Consider the following 22,536-nt stretch of genomic DNA (forward strand, 5'->3'; position numbering starts at 1 on the left):
TGGTTTTCTGAGGTTGTTTTGAGTGTGAGTACTTTCAAATGCCCGCCTCCTAATGTGAAGCCAATGATCTTCACCCGTGTTGCAACACTAAGTGAAGCAAGGCATCGAACCCTTCGGCCATTCTTCCTGATTCAGTGTCATTTGGCAGAGGGCATTCTTCATCTTGCTATCGGTGGAAATCTTGAGCTATAAGGTGGAAGTGCGGGTGGTGGTTCTCATCCTGGAACAGTAGACTGGAGGGTTCAGGCATGGAAAACAGGGACCCTAGAGTAGATGAAGCCATGGAGTAGTCAGAGAGTTGATGGGGTCTTTCTTCAGAAACCATGGACAGAGTGTCCTATAGCATTCCAAAACCATGCAAGAAAGTAGGAATACTCCAGGAGGATGTAAATCATCCGATTACAAGAGCTACAATATGGCGGGCTGAAGGCATAATTAATCTTGCATCGAAACAGAAACAGTGCTGATCAGGGAGCAGCACATATATGCCAATTAGAAGGCTACATACTAGCTGCTCTGGATGCAGTTTCTGCTATAAGTGAAGAGCAAGTTTTGTATGACAGGAAGTTGGATCTATCAAAGGGAAGGAATTGGGTTGTGGATTTGGAGGGATGTTGTGTGAGTTTTACCATGCACCACGTACTGGAAGCTGACATCTTTGCAAACCCATCACTAGGTGCTCAGAGAACAGCGGAAGGACAGAACTGGAGCTCAAGGTCTTGAGAAGGAACATCAAGAAAGGCAAGGAAAGGCGAAGAAATGTAAGCAGTTAAGGAAGATGCAGCCCAAGCCAGTATTTGTAGAAGTGTGCGGTTGTTAATTGGTGGGATGGGGAAAACTTGAATTCTATCCCGCAATAGCTATTGCTCAGAGACTGTCAAGAAGGGTAGAGGTACCTGTGCGACGGGGAAAAGATACCCTTTAATAAAGGTGCAAGAAGAGTTCAATTATGATTGCTAGGGGATGAGAACTCTCACCATCCAGTGGCAGTAATTTTGGAATTTGTAGAGGTCCTAGCTACCTTCTGAAGGTCGGGATTTTATTTCTTGGATGAGGACGCTGCCATGGTAGCTATCCTCACAAAATTAGAGGTGACGACTAGCAGCTGAGTGATGTTCTTTGATTCATGGTGGGAGATAACCCCTCATATGGACTATAAATTTAACTTTAATTTCTTGGAATGTCCAAGGGATTGGTAGGTTATCAAAGAGATAGTTGGTATCTGATTTAGCAGCTGACTACACTTGTGATTGGATTCTCTTTCATGGTCGACAGTCACTAACATTATTAGCACCTGCTGTTTACAGCCCTCACAAGATTTGTGTTTTAAATGATAATTGGTCACGTCAGGATGTTACAACAAAAGAATATATCAACAGTTGCACTATATAGGGGGCTTGGTGCAGAGCCCATGGTTGATAGCTGGATAAATGATAAGTCTACCTTCAAGCCTAAATGAAAAGACGAAAAAAGTGTACCATGGGGCAGGGAACTCTGAAGAATTAGATACCCTACTTAAAACTTGTCAATCTTCCTTTGTAGGCTGGGAAATTCACTTTGTACATTATGGTTCATCACCTGAGCGTGTAAGTCTAATTACCAATACAGTACATCACTTAGTAATAGTACAATAAAAAACTAAGAACTAATAAACATAATAATTAATAAATAACATATGGTAAACAAGAGGTATTAAAAAATATATACATTCATTCTTTTTTCCTACAGAAAGCACAGTAATAAAAAGGCCTTTTTGCTACAAAAAGTACACAACAAAAAGGAAAATGATCAGAATGAAAATAAAACACAAATATAGCAAAAAACCTGATTTTCAGCTTGTTGAACTTTTCTATGTAGTTGTATACACTGATGGATATTAACCAAGATTTTAAAATCAATCTTTGCATGCAAAACTGAAGGCTAAGGAAAATAGGGAGAAACTACAAATTGTTATGTGGCTAAAGAAGAAAGATATGCATGATCTTTGATTATTCCACTTTATTTTCATTGTCTTTTAATCACAAATAAATCTATTTTTATTATGACCTTTGTTAATCATCATTAATATATCCACTATTAAGTGAATCAGTTAAATAAGGTCCTTAGAGTATAAATAGTGTCATATAACATCTGAGTCACTCACTAGTGATAAACACTATAACATTCTCACATAAATAAATAGTAATTGTGCGTGACCTACGCTTCCATATCTTTATTGGTGGTAAAAGGCTCACTTTTATCACTTTTTTTCCACCATTTATAATAGTTGTTTTACTTAAGTCTTTACACAATGGTGATTCCACCTTGGGTTTATATATTATTTAACTACAACATTCTCGAATAATGTTTAGTTTCTGGGAATAATTTAAGTCACCCTTCTTATACTAATTTAACCATATATTAGCAAATGGTCTTTATATAAGAGTTTACAATGTTGAGATGTACAAGTATCAACATCAAATCAACACATAGCATGAAAGGTAAATAGTTTAAATATGTATTAAACGAGGAGAAATAGAAATTCTATCTTTTAAAATACCTCTCCCCATCTCCTCATGTTAATCCTTACAAGATTACCCACATGCATATAGCAAGAAAAGAATATCAACTCATTTTAGTAGTTTTAGTGTGGTTTTAATTCCTTTTTAGTTGTGGCAGCCAAGGTTTAAAATATTGAGTCGTACCGAGATTCGGTTCCGGACCAGAACGATACAGTTTCGGTATCGTATCGTACTGTGCCGGTATAGTTATGGTATTTTTAAAATATAAAATATATTAATTAAAATTTAATATAAATATTTAAAATAAAAAATATAATATTTTTAAAAAATAATAAGATAATTTTATAGGTTTTAATAAAGTCTATTTAAATTATCTCCAACTATAGCTAGGAATTGATTATTAAAATCTGATTAAACCTAAAGTTTTAAAATAAAAAAAAATCGCGACCTCTGTGGACGCGCGTGCGACCTGTGCCCGCAGGCGTCGTCGGACTCGGGCGGCACCTCCGGTGGCGTCGTCGGGCTCGGGTGGTGCCTCCGGTGGCGTCGGCGAGGCCGCGTGATGCCTTCGGAGGCGTCATCGAGGGCGCGCGACGCTTCTGGTGGCGTCTTTCGATCAGAATTCCTGTGCCGGTACTATGCCGGTGCCGATCCGTCGACGGAACAAAATTTTTCACCAGTATCGCGCAATATGGCTTGAGATTTTAATCCTTGGTGGCAGCATAAATAATCTTTTACCTATTTAATTCATACATAAGAAATCAAGGTTTAAAATTTTGAGTCGTGCTGGAGTTTCAGTTTTTTGATCGGAATGATATGGGTTTGGTACCGTATCACGCGTGTCGAGATAATTTTGATATTTTTTAAATATAAAATATATTAATTAAAAATTATTTTTATTAATATTTGATTACTATAATGCTTACTTTTGAGTTGGATTTAATATTATCTCATGAAATATTTGATCCTTATCGAGTAAAAGTTGATTTAGGGTTAACTAAAGTTCACCAAATAAACATGGCACAATCAAGTGGATTTAAATTGGATTTATTATGATCAATTTAAAATTAAATTAAATTAAATTTATATAAAAAGTAATTTAATTCATTAATAATAATATATTTATAAGATTAGAAATTATATTATATATTTTTTCTTTTCTAATAATTTAACTTTGCCCATGACAAATTAATCCCGTCATGGTCGACCCCAAGTTCGGATAAAGGAGGGTTGTGTTAGGTTGACGACCAACGTTAAACTAAGGTAAATGTTCAACGTATGGATTCATTAAACTATTGTGCTAATGCTAGGTTGTTCCCCGGAAGGAACACATTATAGAGTTCGACTGTAATGTCTCGGCAAGAACCGCTACATCTTTGGAACTTGACATCTCTGGAACTTGGGTGTAGTGATACATATGCAAGAGTTCGCATTGCAGGGTTCGACTATAACATATAAAAAAAAACCGCTACACATCTCCATGAGAATTTGAATGTTGTGTTAAATAACCAAGAGTTCTCATACCATAGGTTAGATAAGAATCAATATTATAGAAAAATTAATAGTCTAAGATTTGGATCATGGAACATAGGAACCCTCATTGGTAAAATAATTAAGATAGTAGATACGATAATTAGGATAAGAATTAATATTTTGTGTGTACAAGAGATAAAATGGATAGGTGAGAAGCAAAGATGATAGAGAACTCTGGTTTTAAGTTATGATACACAGAAAAGAGTAAAATAAGAAATTGAGTAGGTGTTGTTGTAGATAGTTCGTTAAAGGATGAAGTTGTAGAAATAGTTAGAAAAGGAGGATAGAAGTATAACTCTCAAGATAGTAGTGGAAAAGAAACTATGATCGTAATTAACATATATGCACTTCAAGTAGGATTAGATGAAGATATCAAATCAAGATTTTAGGACGACCTATATGAAGTATTACAAAATATTTCGTTAAATGAAATGATTTTAATAGGAGATGATTTAAATGGACATGTCGGAGTGAAAAATGAAGAATATGAGATGGTGTTGGGGTTATGAGTTTGGAATAAGAAATGAAGAAGGGAAAACTATATTGGATTTTGCGATAGCATATAAACTTATACTAGCTAATCATTTTTTAAAAAAAGAGGAACATTTGGTGACGTTCAAAAGTGGGAATAATAAATCGCAAATTAACTTTCTTATGGTTAGGAAGAGGGATAGAAAGATTTGTAAAGATTGCAAGGTTATCCCTGAAGAAAACTTAACTATTTAACATAGATTAATAGTGTTGGATATATGCCTCAAGTATAATATCAATAAAAGAAAAATATACACGATTTCTAGAATTAAGTCATCGAAGTTAAAGGATAAGAAACAAAACATATTTAAGAAGAAGGTTGGAATACAAGCATTAGATGAAATATACGGTGACTCTAATATGATATGAGATAAGATGATATCAAAGTTGAAAATAGTAGCCAAGAGTGTACTCGGTGAGTCAAAGGGGTATGTACCACCAAGTATGAAATCTTGGTGGTAGAATTAGAAAGTATAAGAGAGTGAAAGAAAAACGAATAACTTATAAAGAATTATATATTTATAAGAATGAGAAAAATTTAAAAAAATACACAATAGTTAAGAAAGAGGCTAAGAAAATAGTGAATGAAGCTAAGAATAAAACTTTTGAACAATTATATCAAAAATTATATACAAAAGAAGGGAAAAAAGTCATTTATAGAATTGCTAAAGTGAGAGAGAGGAAAACAAAAGATCTTATCCGAATAAAACATATTAAAGATGAATGTAATATGGTACTAATAAATGATAGAGAAATAAAAGAGCAGTGAAAGATGTATTTTCATCATCTTTTTAATAAAGATTTAGATGACCAACTTAATTTAGGTAATTTATGTAGGTCAAATAAGAGTAGAAATTTAAATTTTTATCATAGAATTCAAGTTTCAAAAGTAGAACATGTTTTAAATGGGTATTGAATGACTTAAAAAGCCGTTGGACCAGATAATATTCCAATAGATGTTTGGAAGTGCATAGGGAAATAAGGTATTGAATGACATAAAATTATTTAACATATTGAAAATGAAAAAAATGTCTGATTAATGGAGGATAAGTACTCTAGTTTCCTTATATAAGAATAAGGGAGATGTACAAAATTTGTACAAATTATAGGTGTATTAAATTAATGAGTCATACCATGAAACTTTGGGAAAGAATAGTAGAAAAATGATTAAGGAGACCACGGTGATCGAAAATCAATTTAGGTTTATGTTTAAAAGGTCGATAATGGTAGCTATACATTTTCTCAAGAAACTAATTGAAATGTATCGAGAGCAAAAGCAAGATCTACATGTGGTATTTATTAACTTAAAAAAAATCTTATGATAGAGTATCAAAAGAAATTATATGGAGAATTCTAAAAAAGAGAGGTGTTAGCCTATCATATATTGAACTAATTGAGGATGTAACGATTAAAGTGAAGATTTCAGGTGGATTAATTGAAGTATTTCCAATAAAGATAGGGGTTATATCAAGGATCAACTCTAAGTTCCTACCTTTTTACATTAATCATGGACGAACTCATTGGACACTTTCAAGACATAGTATCATGATACATGTTGTTTGCAGATGATATTATTTTGGTAGGTAAGATACGTGATGGACTAGATGTTAAATTAGAATCTTAGTGGGAAACACTGTAAGTGGAATGTTTTAGACTTAGTAGAGTAGACAGAATATATGTAATTTAAGTTTTACAATATTAGACATAATAAGACAATTGTTAAGATATGAGATGACGAGTTGTTTGGAACTGAGAGTTTTAAGTATTTAGGATTTTTTTTGTAAAATGATGAAGGATTGAGAAAGATGACTTATATAGAATATAAGTAAGATGGTTGAAATAGAGAATAGTATCGTGTGTTTTATGTGATCGTAAAGTATTTCTAAAATTTAAAGGGAAGTTCTATAAAACGACGGTTAGATCTGCTATGTTATATGACACAGAATATTAGGCTATGACTCGAGCACATAAGTAGAAGATGAGAGTGACAAAGATGAGGATGTTAAGGTAGATGTATGGATATAAGAGGATGGACAGAATATGAAATGAGAGGATTAAAGGGAAAGTCGGAGTTGTATCTATTGAAAAAAAACTTCGAGAGACATGTTTAATATCGTACAAACATGTACTTAGACGACCAATAAATGTTCCAGTTAGGTGATATGAAATTATGACAAATACGCATATCAAAAGAGAAAGAGGAATGCCAAAAATGACTTAGTTAGCAACAATAAAATAAGATAAAATTTATTTAAGTATAGATGATCATATAATAGGGGATAAAGTTCAATGGCGTAGAAGGTTTCATATAGCCGATGCCACCTAATGGGATAAAGCTTGGTTGTTGTTATATCTTTTCTAATAATTTGCATTCTTCGTCTTTAAAGAGATTTTTTTCACTGTTTATCTCGTAGAAGCAGAAGGAAAAAAATTAACCATACATTAATGAAATTGACAAATGTAAAAAAAATTATATCTGCTTGATAAAGAGTGTTAACTCTTTAAGAGTTGTGCTCATTTGAAAAATTGTCTTTTCCCCATGGTGACTTTTCAAATTTTAGAATTTTTCATATGACTTAGTTGATATTATCATTCATTCAAAATTTTCATCTTCTTGAGAGAATTTTAATAGGCTTGATTATATTGTAGTGGCATTTTTGCCTTAGGAAGGTGATAACACACTTTTAAGCCATTTTTATTTTTCTCCTTTCTTCTTCTACAATTCGTTGTATAGGGTCCAATTGCACACTATATAAAATACTGCTGGGATAGTTGTGGCCACTAAATGCGTAAGGTGGAACATCAAATGCAGTTCGCTTTGGGAAACTATAAAAAATTGGGCATAGAGAGTAAAAATTCAGATAACACAAAAGTAGGTCTTTGTGAGAAAGGAACTAGAGAAGATAGAAAACCACGAAGTGAGGTTCCAAGGCATAATCCTCACAACAATCTTGAGGCAAAAAAACAATTCAAAGCCGAGCTCAATTGGATTGTGTGTAAAAGGACAACACTCACAAAAGGTCTAAAGTGAGATGGATAAGGGATATAAATGAGAACTCCATGTATGTTACACGCCACTGCAAATGGTCATAAGAGGGCAAACTCCATTTATATTTACAGGAGGATGGTTCTAGAGATATGAGATAAGAAGAACTTGGTGAAGTTATCTGATCATTTTGCATCTATTATGGGCAAATTGCATAGATCTTACTTGAAACTATGGCCTAACAATATTCAAACAAACAGTCTTTGGCTTCACTAATAAAATCCTTCATAAAAGCTGAAATTCTAGATTCCATCAAGAGTTTGGGCAAAAATAAAGCCCAGGGCTAGACATAATTCTGGATTCATACATGTTGGTGTGGACATAAAATCTTATATCATGGCTATATTTAGAGATATTCATGAAGGGAAATCTTTGATGGAAAATCTAAATTATTTTTACATCACTAGTGCCGAAGGTTGATTAAGATGATCCCAAAAGTTTAAGCTAGAAGGCTTCAATTTAGGGTTATCACCTAGGAGGCCGCTTGGTACCGTGATTTACCGCCCTTTCACAGGTCTTGGGAAGGCCGTGGAGGGGAACCTAGGGTGAGTGTTATCACCTTTTGCCACACATAGAAGGCTTCAATTTATCATTGCAGACCTTGTTGGAGATTAGCAAAATGCTTTCTTGAGAGTTAGGATCTTGGCTCATTGTTATGTAAACATGATGCATGCTAACTGCAAGTGCACAATCTTCGTCCAGTAATAAAAATATCATCCTTTAGGACTGTGTTGTTGAATACCAGCTACGCACAAAATAGGTTTAGATAAAATCGAGATAGGGAATAACTATAATGAGAAACTAACTAGAACAAGAAATTTGAATAAAAGATTGATGGGAAACCAAATTTTAAGACAATTCTAGGGTTTCGATTTCACCATGATAAGTATCCACAATTCAACTATGATTCCCTCTCCTACAGTGTTAGATTATTCTTGAAGGTGATTTATCCTACGATAATAGATGTTTCCTCTCGAAATACAATGATGTGTTTATCCCGACGCAACTCCTATTCTCATAGTAATTGAATCAAGCTAAGCTCATTAATTTCTATGACAATCAATGTTATCCTCAAGAGTAATTGAACTACTTTCATGATAAAAAACTCAAGTCTGGTTTTATAGATCCAAAATTAAGGTTCACCTTTTAGTTTGCACCTTAATCTCCCGTAATTGTAAACATATGATAATACATTCACAATTGTCAACGTTTTATTATGTATGTTAAAACTGAATCAAGATAATCATGATATTGATATGAGAAAGAAATCATAAGTTTAATGTGAACATGTCATCGGGCTACTCCTTAATCCTAAAATAAAGAAAATTACTTCATAATGTTAGAGATACAAGCCATCGACGTTCAGTAGCTCCTTTGATGTTGTGGATGCAACCTTCTCTTTGTTCCCTTGTCACGAGATCGAGAGATCCTCTTGATATCTTGTAGTCGCCCCCCTTTGTTCTCTTTTATAGCTATAAAATTCTAACAGAATTTCTTAAAAATAAGGAGCGGCTAACAAAATTTCTTTAAAAATAAGGGGCCGCTAATAGAAATTTCTAAAAATATTCGAGATCGCCATCTTGAAACCCTAATGATCCACGGCTGTGGAACGTTCCATGGGCTGGCTGTGGATTGTGTCGTGGTGATTTTCCTCATTGCTCAGTATGGACCACAACCGTGGTTCTTGCTGTTTGTCCCAGTTTGATTGATGCTCCACGATTACCTCTTCTTCCCGAATGATCCACGGTCTTGGTGGCTACCATGGGTTGCCTGTGGATCATTCTGTCATGTATAGAAATGACAATTTCCTTCGAACCTGATAGAGGATTCGATACCTGACCCGAATGGTGGAGGGTATGGAGGGTTTTTTTTGGACCCGATTAAATAATCGGGTATGAAGATTTTCAGATTCAGGTATAGAGGCGGGTCTGAGAGTATCCTACTCATGTCCCGACCTGAAGAAAGATTTCTTTCCCCAAATCCTAAACAAAATCCAAAATCTACTAACACCTCTTTAATTTGAATTCTAAAAGAAAACTTATCTAAAAAATAGAAGAATTAAAGATAAAGTTTTGAAGGGTTGATTTGAATAAATCCATTAAAGGACCTTACTCTAATGATAAGCTTTTGAAGGGTTCATTTGAATAGATCCATTAAAGGATCGTATCCGTATGGGTGTGTGTGCCTGATAAACCTAAGATTAATCAATCTTGCATTGGTGTGTATATAGTGGTGGGCTTGATGAAATAGGCATAATGTAGCATGGGTCAAGATTTTACAGACTTATTTGAGGCTAACAAACTGGATGCGCCAAAATATACATAGGAAATGATCATTCATTTCCAGGGTTTTTCTCAAGGTGCGTGACTTCTGTTATAGTAGCATCACAGTGCCACTGTATATAAGCAGTGATGAGCAATGTTGGTTTCTCAGATGTCAAGATGGAGTGGTACAGAGCATCCAACAGCCTGGCTGATTCTCTGTATGCGAAAACCAGCATGGTACAATGACACAATCCAGATACATCAACATTCATTGTGGTTGTATTTCAGCAGGCCAATACATTAATCAAAATTACAGTATATAACTGAGAGGTTGCATCTGATTCTTCCAGAAGGCAGTGAGGGTGATAGGTTAGTTGGAGATAGGTCAAAGATTGGTATAGCAATTTGCCCCTTCCTAATCAAGACTTACCTCAATCCAATTAAGGACATGACCTCGAAAGATAAATGGGGCAAGGATGGGATGAGAAAAGTAATGTGCATACATGGGGCTGGGTGGGTATGGGATATAATTTTCATGCTGTCCTACCCTGCTTGTCAAACTCAAATATAACCTATAATATATATTTTATTCACCAATTGTGTATCTGTTTATATTATATATATAATTTTATATATTTTTTTATCAATCCTGCTCAAATGTGATCAGCATGAGAAGAGGGGTAGCACGGGGATAGAGAAGAGAAATTCTTCCCTCACCTTGCCTTGCCTCGCCTCACCTCACTTTCAATATGAGGTAGGGATGGAAATCGAAAAATTTGCCCCTTCCCACCCCATTATCATGCCTAGTCAAAATGGTAATTTCTCTGTTGCTTTAACTTACAATGCACTAACAAATCACTCACTATTATTGGGTGTAGAGTGTATAATATAAAAATTTTAAAGATCATAGTAGAGAAACAATATTTTGCACAATCTAATAACACAATGTGACACAATCTAACTGGAAACATGATTAATCAAAAAGTGACAAAACACGATCCGAATATACAAATAGGTTGACACAAAGCACATAGTCGGATTTTGTAACGCGTTCCTTTCGGATAGCATAATAGTTTGATGAATCCATTTATTGAACATTTGTCTGAAAGTCCATGCTAGCTGACAACCTAACGTAACCCTCACCCTTTTTCATTAGGGCTTGGGATCGACATTGGCGTTTTTATATTAAAAAAATATACTCAAGTTTTCATAGAGATGTAATAGTCCATACTAAGACGTTACAGTCGGATCCTACAACATGTTCCTTTCAGATAATATCCTAGCATTAACATAATAGTTTAATGGATCAATTCATTGAATATTTATTTGAAAGTTCACATTGGCTGACAACTTAATGGGCGACTCTCATCCTTTTTCATCCGGACTTGGGACTGACATTGATGGGTTTATTTTTTAAAAATACAATAAAATAAAAAATAAAATAATTTTCAAAAAGAAAAAAGAAAAAAATATGAAATCGCAACACCCTGTGCCGCGGCTACCTTTGCGGGTTCACAAGAGCACCTCGATTCCGCGGTGGTTCGCGATGCCCATGCCAAGCGGCGGACGGAATGACAAATTTTGTCCGTTTTGCCTGATACTATACAAAATTTTTAACTATGGTCGACCCAAATATTTGGTTGTCCGTTGGTGTCATTGCCAATAGCTTGTCTAGGTTATCAGCTCATTGATAATATTGTTCACGAGCGAACTATGCTACAATGTTTCTAGAGAGCCAGGAGCTCTTATAAAAGACAAGGCTAGGTTTAGTCATTTTATCTTTTAGTACTTCAATGTTTGTAATAGTCATTTATTTCCTTTAGGATTTTTCACATTATGTAGCAAACTTTATATTTGGAGTATGGCTAGTTTAAGTGACTAACCTGTGTCACCATTTAGTAAATATTTTACTAACAGTGTATCAATAATGGTTCAAGATCCCAATTATAGCATAAAAGAAGCATGAGAATAAAAATCAACAACAAGCAGGGAAGGTGAAGCAGTTTAAGTTTAAAATGCTAAGTATCAACAAAAGATCTTAAATGGCCAATAAAAGTGGTTTTAAATTAAAAACATTTCCCCCAAATGTGACCGCAAATAATAACCCATTGGATCAAAGCATGAAAAGTTAATATTTATTAACCTAATATTAAACCAAACAATTTGATTCTTAGAACCCATTTCACTAAATTAGCATTTGATAAAGAAGAGGAAGAGGTAGGGGAGAGGACAAGTTGAGTTGGAAGAAGTAAGAAGAAAAAGATGTGGTATACTTGCCCATGTGAGGTTTTGCCGTTGTCCTGAGAGTAAGCTTGATACCCTTCCTGCTTCTGCATGCTAAGCTTGCATGCTGGTGCTTCCTCAATGCTTCATCTAGATGTGGCCTTGATTATCTTCATATGTAGTTCCATGCATTTCCAGTGTTACCATCTCCACGTTAGCATGAAATGTATGTGCCACCTGTTTTCAGTGGCAGGGAAAGAGATTTTGGTCTGGGAAATTTCATTGCATACATTTGGTGAATCTTAAAAGTAAGATCCTTTATATTTCATATGTGAATTGTTCTCTAATTATATTTTTACTATTGATGCATGAATTAAATGCTAAATTTAGTTCCTCTGTCTAACTTCTTCATTTAGCTTTGTAATTGCTTTTGCAGATGAATTTTGTTAACAAGGATAAGAAAGTATTTATGCTGCTCATTTGGCATTTTCTCTCTTATAATACAGGTCATGTATTACCTTTTTAGGGTGGAGCCATTTACCACTCTCTCCATTCAACTTCAAGGTGGCAAATTTGACCATGCTGATCGAATGTTTTCTGACATTGGGAGTACATGGGATGGTGTCCTTGAAGACATGAGTGATGTGAAAGAGTTGGTACATGTTGATGTAGTTTCTTTTAGGTTTCTAACTCTTAGTTCCAAAGTTATTTAAGCCTTTGTTCATTCAATTTTTCTTTCAAACTGTTAATAATCTAGGTTCCAGAGATGTTTTACCTACCTGAGGTACTGATCAATGTAAACTCCATTGATTTTGGTACAACTCAACTTGGAGGAAAATTAGGTGAGTACTTTCTTTTCATACACAAGCTCAAGATGATCAAAACTCTAGGAAGTAGGTAAATTAAATTGTGTTGGTTTGCTGCAGACACAGTTAAATTACCTCCATGGGCTGATAACCCTGTTGATTTCATCCATAAACATCGCATGGCTCTGGAAAGCGAGCATGTATCATCTCACTTGCACAACTGGATAGATCTTATTTTTGGGTATGTAATTGAAATACGAATTTGTTTGAAACATTTTTATTTTCTTTACTTTCTGTTTTTTACAGTCTTATACAATTAGTAATAGTGTATAGTCTCAGTGATTACTAACTGTGACAGTGTGATGTGGAAGTCCACTTGGATTGAACTCCCCTCAACTGAAGGTACAAGGAATGAAATTTTTGAAGATGGAAATAAAATTTTGTAAAGAGACAAAGAATAGTGTTTCAAATTTTACTCTGAAAGAGAAGGGGATATAATATTTGGAGAGGGAGAGAAAATAAGATATTAGAGAATTGGTAAAGTTTGGTATCTACTAGAGAGGAAAATGGTTATTGAAGAGTGAATGTTTCTTTTAAAGCTGACAAGAACCAATGGAGTTTGAAGCAATTTAAAACCTACTTTAAGAGGGAAAAATGGCAAGAGAGAAATTATCAACAGAGATGCTGGAAATTAAAGGCTTGCAATCAATAGAATAAATATACATAGAGAGAGAGAATTAATGATGAAACTAATAAGTTAGCTGTTTCTCAAATCTCTACAAACAAACATGATTAAATGACCTTTATCAGAGAAACATATGTAACCAAAGCTTGAATTTAATGGTTAATTACCATCAATAATCTTTGCTTTTTAGGTAATTTATATGGGTCATATTAAGAGTGATGGTTGTTTGTAGATGCTTTGTTCATAGGATTTGTAGTGGTAATTACTTAGTCTACTTGCTCTCTTCTTTGACTTCCTTGCAACTATCTCTAGGTATTATTATTAATACAAGATTAGTATGTTATTTGATAACATCATATATTTTAAAATTATCAAATAATATAAGATTCATTGATATAAATCTATGTATTTAATTATTAATAAATAAATAATCTTATTTAGTAAAATAGAATTGATAATTAATAACAATATATTTGAATTTCATGATATAGGGTTTAGCTAAGACCTCAATCACATTTAATCGAGAATGTGTATAGGACAGATGTTTTCAGGGCATTCTTGCTTGAGAGGACATTGTATTCTCTCTTGATTATGATTAAGTGAGACTGATGGATGAGATATTGTCTTCTACTAGGATTGCAAGCAAAAACAAGGTTGGTCATTCAATCTTGTGATATCTCAAATGGTGATGAGGCTAACCGATTCAACTTAGAATTAAGGAGAGCAACAAAAGATTCACACCCATCTCCCATGCAGATTAGCTAGGATACAAGATGAGATCAACAAGAAGGCTAGATTGATTGTGTTTTTCTAGTCAATCTAACTTCCACAAATGTCAACCAATTTCATCATTTTTCTCTTCAATTTAACCAAGGTTCAATTAATTTCATTTATCTTCCAGTATAGTATTCCGGGAAATTTCTTCAAATCTCTAATTTTTTAAATTTCTCAATCAATGTATGAGATGATCTATTTCTTGGCAAAAAATCAGATACCAATACTGACCCAACTTAGGTGATGCATATAGGTATTGGCCAATTTTGACAATTATGGTCTTTGTCCCTTCCCCCTATAGGAAACTGCATAGGCTAACCAGTGTAGATCACTTAGCAATTCCCACAGTAATTATGCAAGCATGCCTGAAGCAATTCTCACAGTTATGTGATGTCAACACGGTATCACATTGGAATGGAATAAACTATGTCAACTACCAGGTTTCCTTCAGTTTCATTTGTATTGGCTTATTTACTTACAGGGTCAAACGTGTTTCATTCTTCAAATAGATAAGATATGAAGAAACAAATTGTTAAAGTATACTCATAACATACCCCAGTAATCACAGATAAGATATGCAGAAACAAATCTTTAAAGTATAGTTAACTTAGGACATACCCTGATAATCATTGATACCATGGTATCAACTTTTAGGCAAGGTTTAAAATATCGAGCTGTGCTGAGGTTTCGGTCTCAGACTGGAATGATACAGTTTCGGTACTACATCGTACCGTGTTGGTATAGTTTCGATATTTTTAAAATATAAAATATATTAATTAAAATAAAAAATTTAATCTAAATATTTAAAAATAAAAAATATTTTAAAAAATGATAAGATAATTTTATGAGGCTTTAATTAAGCTTATTTAAATTATCCCCAACTATAGGTAGGAGTTGATTATTAAAACCTAAGTTAAGGGAAAAAATGCAATTGGACACGCGCGACTAGGGGTGTGCGTGGCCCGCGCGACGCCTCCGGAGGTGTCGTAGGGCCCGGGTGACGCCTCCGGACGGTATCCTAGCCAGAACACCTGTGCTGGTCCCCTGGCAAAATGAAATTTTTCGCCGGTATCAAGCGATATAGCTCAAGATTTCAATCCTTGCTTTCAAGGGCTGATTAGTATTCTTGGCATGGTCAAAACATGTGCTTGTTGACTGATATCAATTCTATGTTAGCAAGGATAAAGATCAATGGGTTGTTCGTGGTGCTACAATTTCAATAGATTGAGATAGACTAGCTCAACTAGTACCTTCTAAGACCGAGTGAGACTGGATCATTCTCATCGCATTGATCATCCTTCGATTCCATGAGTTGATCATAGGGAGAAGATGAGACACTATAAAGAGGAGAAAAGCGAATAATCAACTAGAGCACCAGCAAAAAGTATCATTGCAATCAAAGTAATCAAGATGTATTCATTTGTTTTACCATGTACCTTTTCTTGTTCTAATTGTCTCAATCAAAGTCAAACTTTCATTTAGTTTATCGAGGTATATTTATAGACATGTAAGAAAATCAATTTCAATATCAAATATCCTAAGAGCACTATTTAATCTGAATCTTAAAAATTATAGGTTTGATTTTACTAGAATGCGACTAGAACTAATGTTCAAGTCTATTGCACAACACTCAATTTAGTATTAGTAAGATATACCCATTGGTCATTATGCTTGTTATATTTTTGTAATTTATTTTTCTAATGTTAGCTCAATTGACTTTCTAAAGCTATAGGATTATTAGAAGTAAACAAACTATTTAGAAGGGGATTATCAAATTAAAAATCATATAAATTAATCATAGAACATTTTAAAACATGTCGAGTGATAGCACAACATGATATAAAATGTATTTTGTTCGATCGAAGACCAAAACTCTAATATGGCACAATTCTTCAAACCTTAGTAAGTACATAGACTATTCATTTATCCTTTTGAACTTGTGTTGGATATTGACATTTTGATGATGACACTATTAGAACACATAGGATGGTGGTTGGATGGCTTGGGGCGATAACACTTGACTTGCAAATACACTTCTTACTCTTTCTAATCCTTTAGGAAGATCAATCAAACAAGTTAGTCATAATGGAAATAAGCATAACCACCATCAATGTTAACAAGCCTTCATATTCCACAACCTATACTCTTGGATGAGTCACTACTGAATCCGCACTATCTTTTCCACTATCTTTCTCTTTCTTGGATCCTTTCAGAATTGGAGAAACCTCTTGCGAGAGTTTACAAGTAGGAAATACAATGAAGACAAGCATCACAACCACAAATCTAGGTTATGAAATAGAACAAGATAGCTCAAGTAGCATAATTTAGCTCAATTTCGCTAGCCTTTAAAGGCTTACCTTTGCTTTTTATTTATAGCCTCTAAGTTGTCTTCACTCAACCTTCACTTTTATATTCTACAGTAGGTTAATTGCATTCTCAATTGACTATTATTCCGATCGCCTTAGCTTTTTGTCTACCAAATGAATCTCTGAGTTGACTACTTAGTTGACTTAAACTGTTATCCCAAAGAGTATCTTGTTGTTTGATGCTAACTCTAATCCCAACTTTACCGTATATGTCATATGATGACTATAGCTTTCCTCTGCCCTCCAATTAACATACTTTTTTTAACTCTAGTCAAGAATTTAGTCGATTACCCAATCGACTCATTTAGTCCATTATCTTGTTGATTGATTGATCTCTGAACAAAAATTTTCTATTTACGAGCCATCCAACCTTAGTTAACTCCTTAGTCAACTTAGGACACTAGTCGATTGGAAACACCTTCTAGTTTCTAATGGTCGAATCCTCGCCTAAGCCAATAGTTACCCGAAACCCAAAATATAGGTTGCTAGACTCTTGCAATTCACTTAAGAGTTTAGGTTCACAACTTAGATTTTAGCCACCAACGTCAACTCTTGTTAGTTCTTAAATCCCTTCAGATGCACTGAATCCTTAACTCATTCCATATCTTTCACTCTTTATATTTATAGTCCACCTCTTTACAACTTCGTCAACACTGTCACCGCTATGCTTCTCATTCTATGATCCTTCAAATGTCCTATACCATCTTTCTTCAATCTCCAGTGGACCTAGAAATCATCGAGCTAACCAACTTGGTTGCACCAAGTCAAACTTTATGAGTTTCTCCACCATCACTCAATGTTTCTCGTCCTATGGTCCCTTGAATGTCTCATATATCTTTCTTTGAATTCTAACCGACCTCCAAGCCATTGAGCATCCTAACTAGGTCACGCCAAGTAATCATCCACAACTCGACCTCGATGAGTCACACGCCCCTTGAACTTCATGTATATTGTACGAAGTCCCTAAACAAATTAGTGCACACATTAAATACATAGGTAAACATAACTTAAACTCTTTACCCAATACATCAAAACCTATGGTCGAACCCAACCACTTTCGACATGATTTCACTAACAATCTTCCCTTCTTGATTTTGACAATTGGTTTAAGTTAGAAATATTAACAAATAATATGGGGTCTCTAGATAACCTAGATAACCTCTCTAGATAGCTCTTTAGTTTCTAATGCCTTGTTAGCATTTCTAAACATATAGGATTTATATTTTTTAGTACCATAATGAAAAGCAACTCTATGATGAAGGTTCATTCGTCTTAAACAATGATGTGTTTGTATCCAAACTGGTTTGTCATGACTAGGTCCCTAGAATCATATTTAAATTTTGGACTTATTTGTAAATCTTTCTAAGGTGCTCTTTCATATGATCCAACTTTCATCTCAAGGCATAATTTTTCTAACTTTGAATTTCTTAATTTAGGATTCTCATACTTATCTAAGGTTGATGGTTCACCACTTAAATCTTTCTACGAAGAGGGTTTCACATCTTCATCAGTCGCCTCAATTGAATATTAATTCGCTTGTCAACTTCATCTTGTACCATTATCTCAATGGTTGAATCTTGCTCTTCTTTGTGGAACTTCATTTATATCTTCCACTTGAATATTAACTTCTTCATGAATTTGAGCTTGTTCTTCTTGTATGGGATACCCATGATAACAAATGATCATTTCCCAATGATCCTTTGAATTTTCATATTCACCAACCTTATGCAAAATGACATTAAGCAAAATAGAAAGAATTTGATTCTATATCCTTCAAATATCTTGGTTTGTTGTTTTGTTAATTTGCTTTTCTTGATATTTTGGAAATTCATTAGCAATTCTATCCATGTCTTTGCTTCTACATAGTAGCTCTAAGTTGGTCTTTTAAGAGCGTCTTTGCTCTAATACCAAATATTGGAGTGGTACTGGAGAACTTTTCTCAAAAATTTTCATCTGGTCGATGATGAGTCTTTCTTGAGCAACCAAGTTTCGATACCAATTGTTAGCAGTTGGATAGGTAGAGGGAGGTGAATAACACTTGAGTTGTAAATACACTTCGCACTCTTGCTAATGCTTTGGCAAGGTTGGAAATTTGCATGGTTTGAAAGCCTGTCTACTCCATGGCCTATGACTATTGAGTGAGTCACTCTCGAATCTCCACTATGTTCTCCTTCTTGGTTCTTTTTGAAAGTGGAGAAACCTCTTACAGAAGTGTTACAAAAAGGAAATACAATGAAATGTACAAATCTATGCTATGAATTAGAACAAAAAAGCTCAAGTAAATATCATAATATAGCTCAGTTTCGTCAACCTTTGAAAATTGTGTTTGATCCTCTATTTATAGACTCTAAGTTGTCTTTTGTTTTGCAACAAGCCAATTGACAAATTGCATTCTCAGATGACTTTTTCGTGGTCACCTTAATCTTCAGTCTACCAATAGATCTGTAAATCGACTTGGCTTAACACTAATTGAATGATCTCCTACGCAATAACTACTTGAGTCAACTAATGTTAACTTAAGTTGACTTTCCCTATAGTGTGTGCACAATCCGACAGTTATAGCTTTCGTTCACCTAGTTAAAGGTCTACTTTCTAGATTTAGTTGACTGAACTCATCTAATAGACTGACTACTCGACTAAACTCCAAACAAGCAAAATATTTTGTTCATGAATCATCCAACCTAAGTCAACTCAACACACCATTTGACTAGAAACACGATCTAGTCTAATGGGTCATCAACTTCGACCAATCTAATAGTTGATTCTGTAGTATAAAATGTTGAGTTGTGCCAGTCTGCATGGCATAATTTATCATTCTACCTGTCGACTAGCACGACACCGTGATTTGAACCGCGAGGCACCCTTCGCGACCTCGCGGTGAGTCACAGAGGGCACCATGACCTTACAGTGGGTCATGCAGGGCGTCACGACCTTGCTGAGGGCACCGCAATTTGGTAGTGGGTCATGGAGGAACCGCGACCTCACAAGTCATGGAGGTCGTGATGTTTTTTATTAGTCTATGGTTAGTTCATCTGTCCATAAGAGATAAAGAGAGTAAAAAAAGTCTCTTTAAAGATGAAAGATTCAGATTATTAGGAAAGATAAAAAATTAAATATAATATAATTTCTCATGAAGGGGAGTCTTAGTGCAATAGTAAAGTTATTGGCATGTGATCTTATGGTCATATGTTCGAGTCGTGGAAGCAATCTCTTACCATGTAGGATAAAACTGTGTACACTAGACCTAATATGGTCTAATCCTTCCTTGCAACCCTATTGGCGAGAGCTTCGTGCATCGGACTGCCTTTATAATTTCTCACCTTATAAAATATACTACTACTAATGAATTAAATTATTATATATATAAAGTTTAATTTTAAATTGATCAAAATAATTCCAAATTAAATCTAATTTGAACCTACTTGATCTTGTCATATTTACATGGCAAACTTCAGTTAACTCTAAATCGACTATACTCAATAAGCATCATACATTTCATGAGATAATATTAAATCTAATTCAATAGTAAGCATCTATAGCAATTAAATATTAATAAAAATATTTTTAATTAATATATTTTATATTTAAAAAGTATCGAAATCGTATTGGTATGATATAGTACCGAAACTGTATTGTTTCGGTCATAAACTGAAACTCTTGGCACAGCTTAAAATTTTAAATCTTGGTTGAGTCCTCCCTTAAGTCAAGAACTACCCTAAATCTAAAATATAGGTCGTTCGAATCTCACAACTCAGTTAAGAGTTTATCTTTGTAACTTGACTTTTGCCACCAAAGTCATCCTCGATAAGCTTTTAGGTGTTTCAGATGCATTAAGCCCTTAACTCGTTCAACATGTCATCTTTCATCTTTTACATACCTAATTCACCTTCTTCCCACTATCATCAACACTGCCACCTCGATGTTTCTCGTCCTGTGGGCCCTCAGATTTCTTATACCATTCTTCTTCGATCTCACCATCAAGCCAACCAACTCGGCTACACCAAGTTAAGCTCCACGAGCTTCTCCAATACGACTCAATGCTTCTTGTCCTGGATCCTTGTTATGTATCCTTTTCCGAACTCTAACGGACCGTTAAGCATCCCAACTTGGCTGCAACCCAACCTCATCGAGTCACAAGCTCCATGAGCTTTGTAAGTATCCTAGCAAGCCTCTGCACAACTTAATGCACATATTAGATGTACAAGTAAACATAACTTAAACAAACCCAACCACTGAGGGTTTAACAAACAGTTCAAATTAACGCTTGGAATTTTTAATGATCAAGTGTATATATATATATTTTTATACGAAGCTACCTCCAATAAATGTATGAATACTGAAGTGACAAGATTCAAATCATTGAACACCAGGAAAAAAATATTTTGACATTATGACGTTTGTGCTTTATCTATGCTATGTTTTTTTCTAGGTAATCTTTGATAAGTTGTAGGATGCTTAATACTACTTTCTAGTGGCACAAACTTTTACATGAACTGAATTGCGACACTGACTGCAAATTCTATAGTCATGCCTAAGTGAGCTCTTTTTGGTAGCACATAATTCTATTGACTTAGCAGATCAAAGTTGTAGAGAGGTTAGGCCATGATTGCAATTTATCCTAATCAACATCATCGGTGATCAAAAATGGTTATTGCATAAGCATAATAGTAAGCACACAACATGTATCTCAAAAAAGATGATACAAACAAATGGTTGTTTGGTCTCATGGTAACTAAGTTGGATCTAAAGTATTTCCAACTAAACAGGTTTAATTTTGTGACTCCCATCCCAATTAAGGAATAGTGTCTCATCCAATATTATAGCATGTGGAGATGCCCCACAATCAAAAACTGTAAGGATGTCTATTACAAGATGTCATCATCAACACAAAAATGTAACATAAAGAACACCAAAGGGAAACTAAAATGTCATCCAAAATTTCTACTCCAATAGCAATAATGTCTAGGAGCAACACAAAAAGTATGCCTATTGAATTATTTAACACATTTACCATTCACCTCATTTGCCTCAGGCAGACTTAAAGGAAAGTAAAAGGCATTAATCAAAAAGCTAGTAAGAAAGATTTTAATAGGAAATTAAAGGTCAAAGCATAAAGATAATAGTTAAAAATGTGCAAGGGTAACATAATGCACCAAATACCATGATATCTCAAGTAGCAGAGAGCAAGGAAAAGGGTCATAAAATTGCACCATGTAGCATGAATCACTTATATAAATTCTTCTATCACTTTCCCTCCTCTCCCCTTCCCTCTTCTATCGTCCCGTTTTATGAAACTTATATAGCCTTAATCAACAAGGTATGTTGGGCCCAATCAAAGTGAATTAATATGGGATGGGTCCTTTCAAGATTGGTTAAGCTGCATCATGACTACAATTTCCTTGACCTTGCACCTTTGGAACCCAAAATTGTATCTATCTTTTGGATCACACATAATTATAAAATTAGAGGGTTGTCTATGACACCATCTTCATCACTCAAATTCATCATAGACAAGTTGGTTGGATTACTCTATCAAATTCTTATTTAAATTTTTGGTGTATCACAACTTTCTTTGTTTTAAATTATGCTTTTACTTGGTACATTTTTTTTTCAACTTGGTTGTTCATGGTTTAAAATCTTATGTTGTACCGAGCAACATGGGCGAAATTTATTGTTCCGTCCGTCGATCGGCATGACACCGACACCGACATGATTCCGCGAGGCCTCGCGGCCACGCAAAGGACTCACGCAAGCCTCGCAGCCCTGTGTGAGCCCCGTGGTTGTGTGAGGCCACTGAGTCTTTTTTT

The 22,536-nt window shown here is 34.6% G+C and overlaps 1 protein-coding gene across 2 annotated transcripts in view; it reads left to right on the forward strand.

The window, feature by feature from the left end:
* LOC141835748 (BEACH domain-containing protein C2) overlaps positions 1 to 22,536 on the forward strand; it is a gene marked incomplete at its 5' end in the record, with an annotated part of 115,612 nt that overhangs the window by 82,264 nt on the left and 10,812 nt on the right. For both annotated transcript variants that reach the window (XM_074723125.1, XM_074723124.1), the window contains 3 exon segments: positions 12,605 to 12,754; positions 12,856 to 12,940; positions 13,025 to 13,145. In XM_074723125.1, coding sequence (XP_074579226.1) covers positions 12,605 to 12,754; positions 12,856 to 12,940; positions 13,025 to 13,145 — 356 coding nt within the window.

This window comes from Curcuma longa, chromosome 10 (assembly GCF_044706935.1).
Source record: "Curcuma longa cultivar G26 ecotype Majalengka, Jawa Barat chromosome 10, ITB_CL_G26_1.1, whole genome shotgun sequence".
Lineage (NCBI taxonomy): Eukaryota > Viridiplantae > Streptophyta > Magnoliopsida > Zingiberales > Zingiberaceae > Curcuma > Curcuma longa.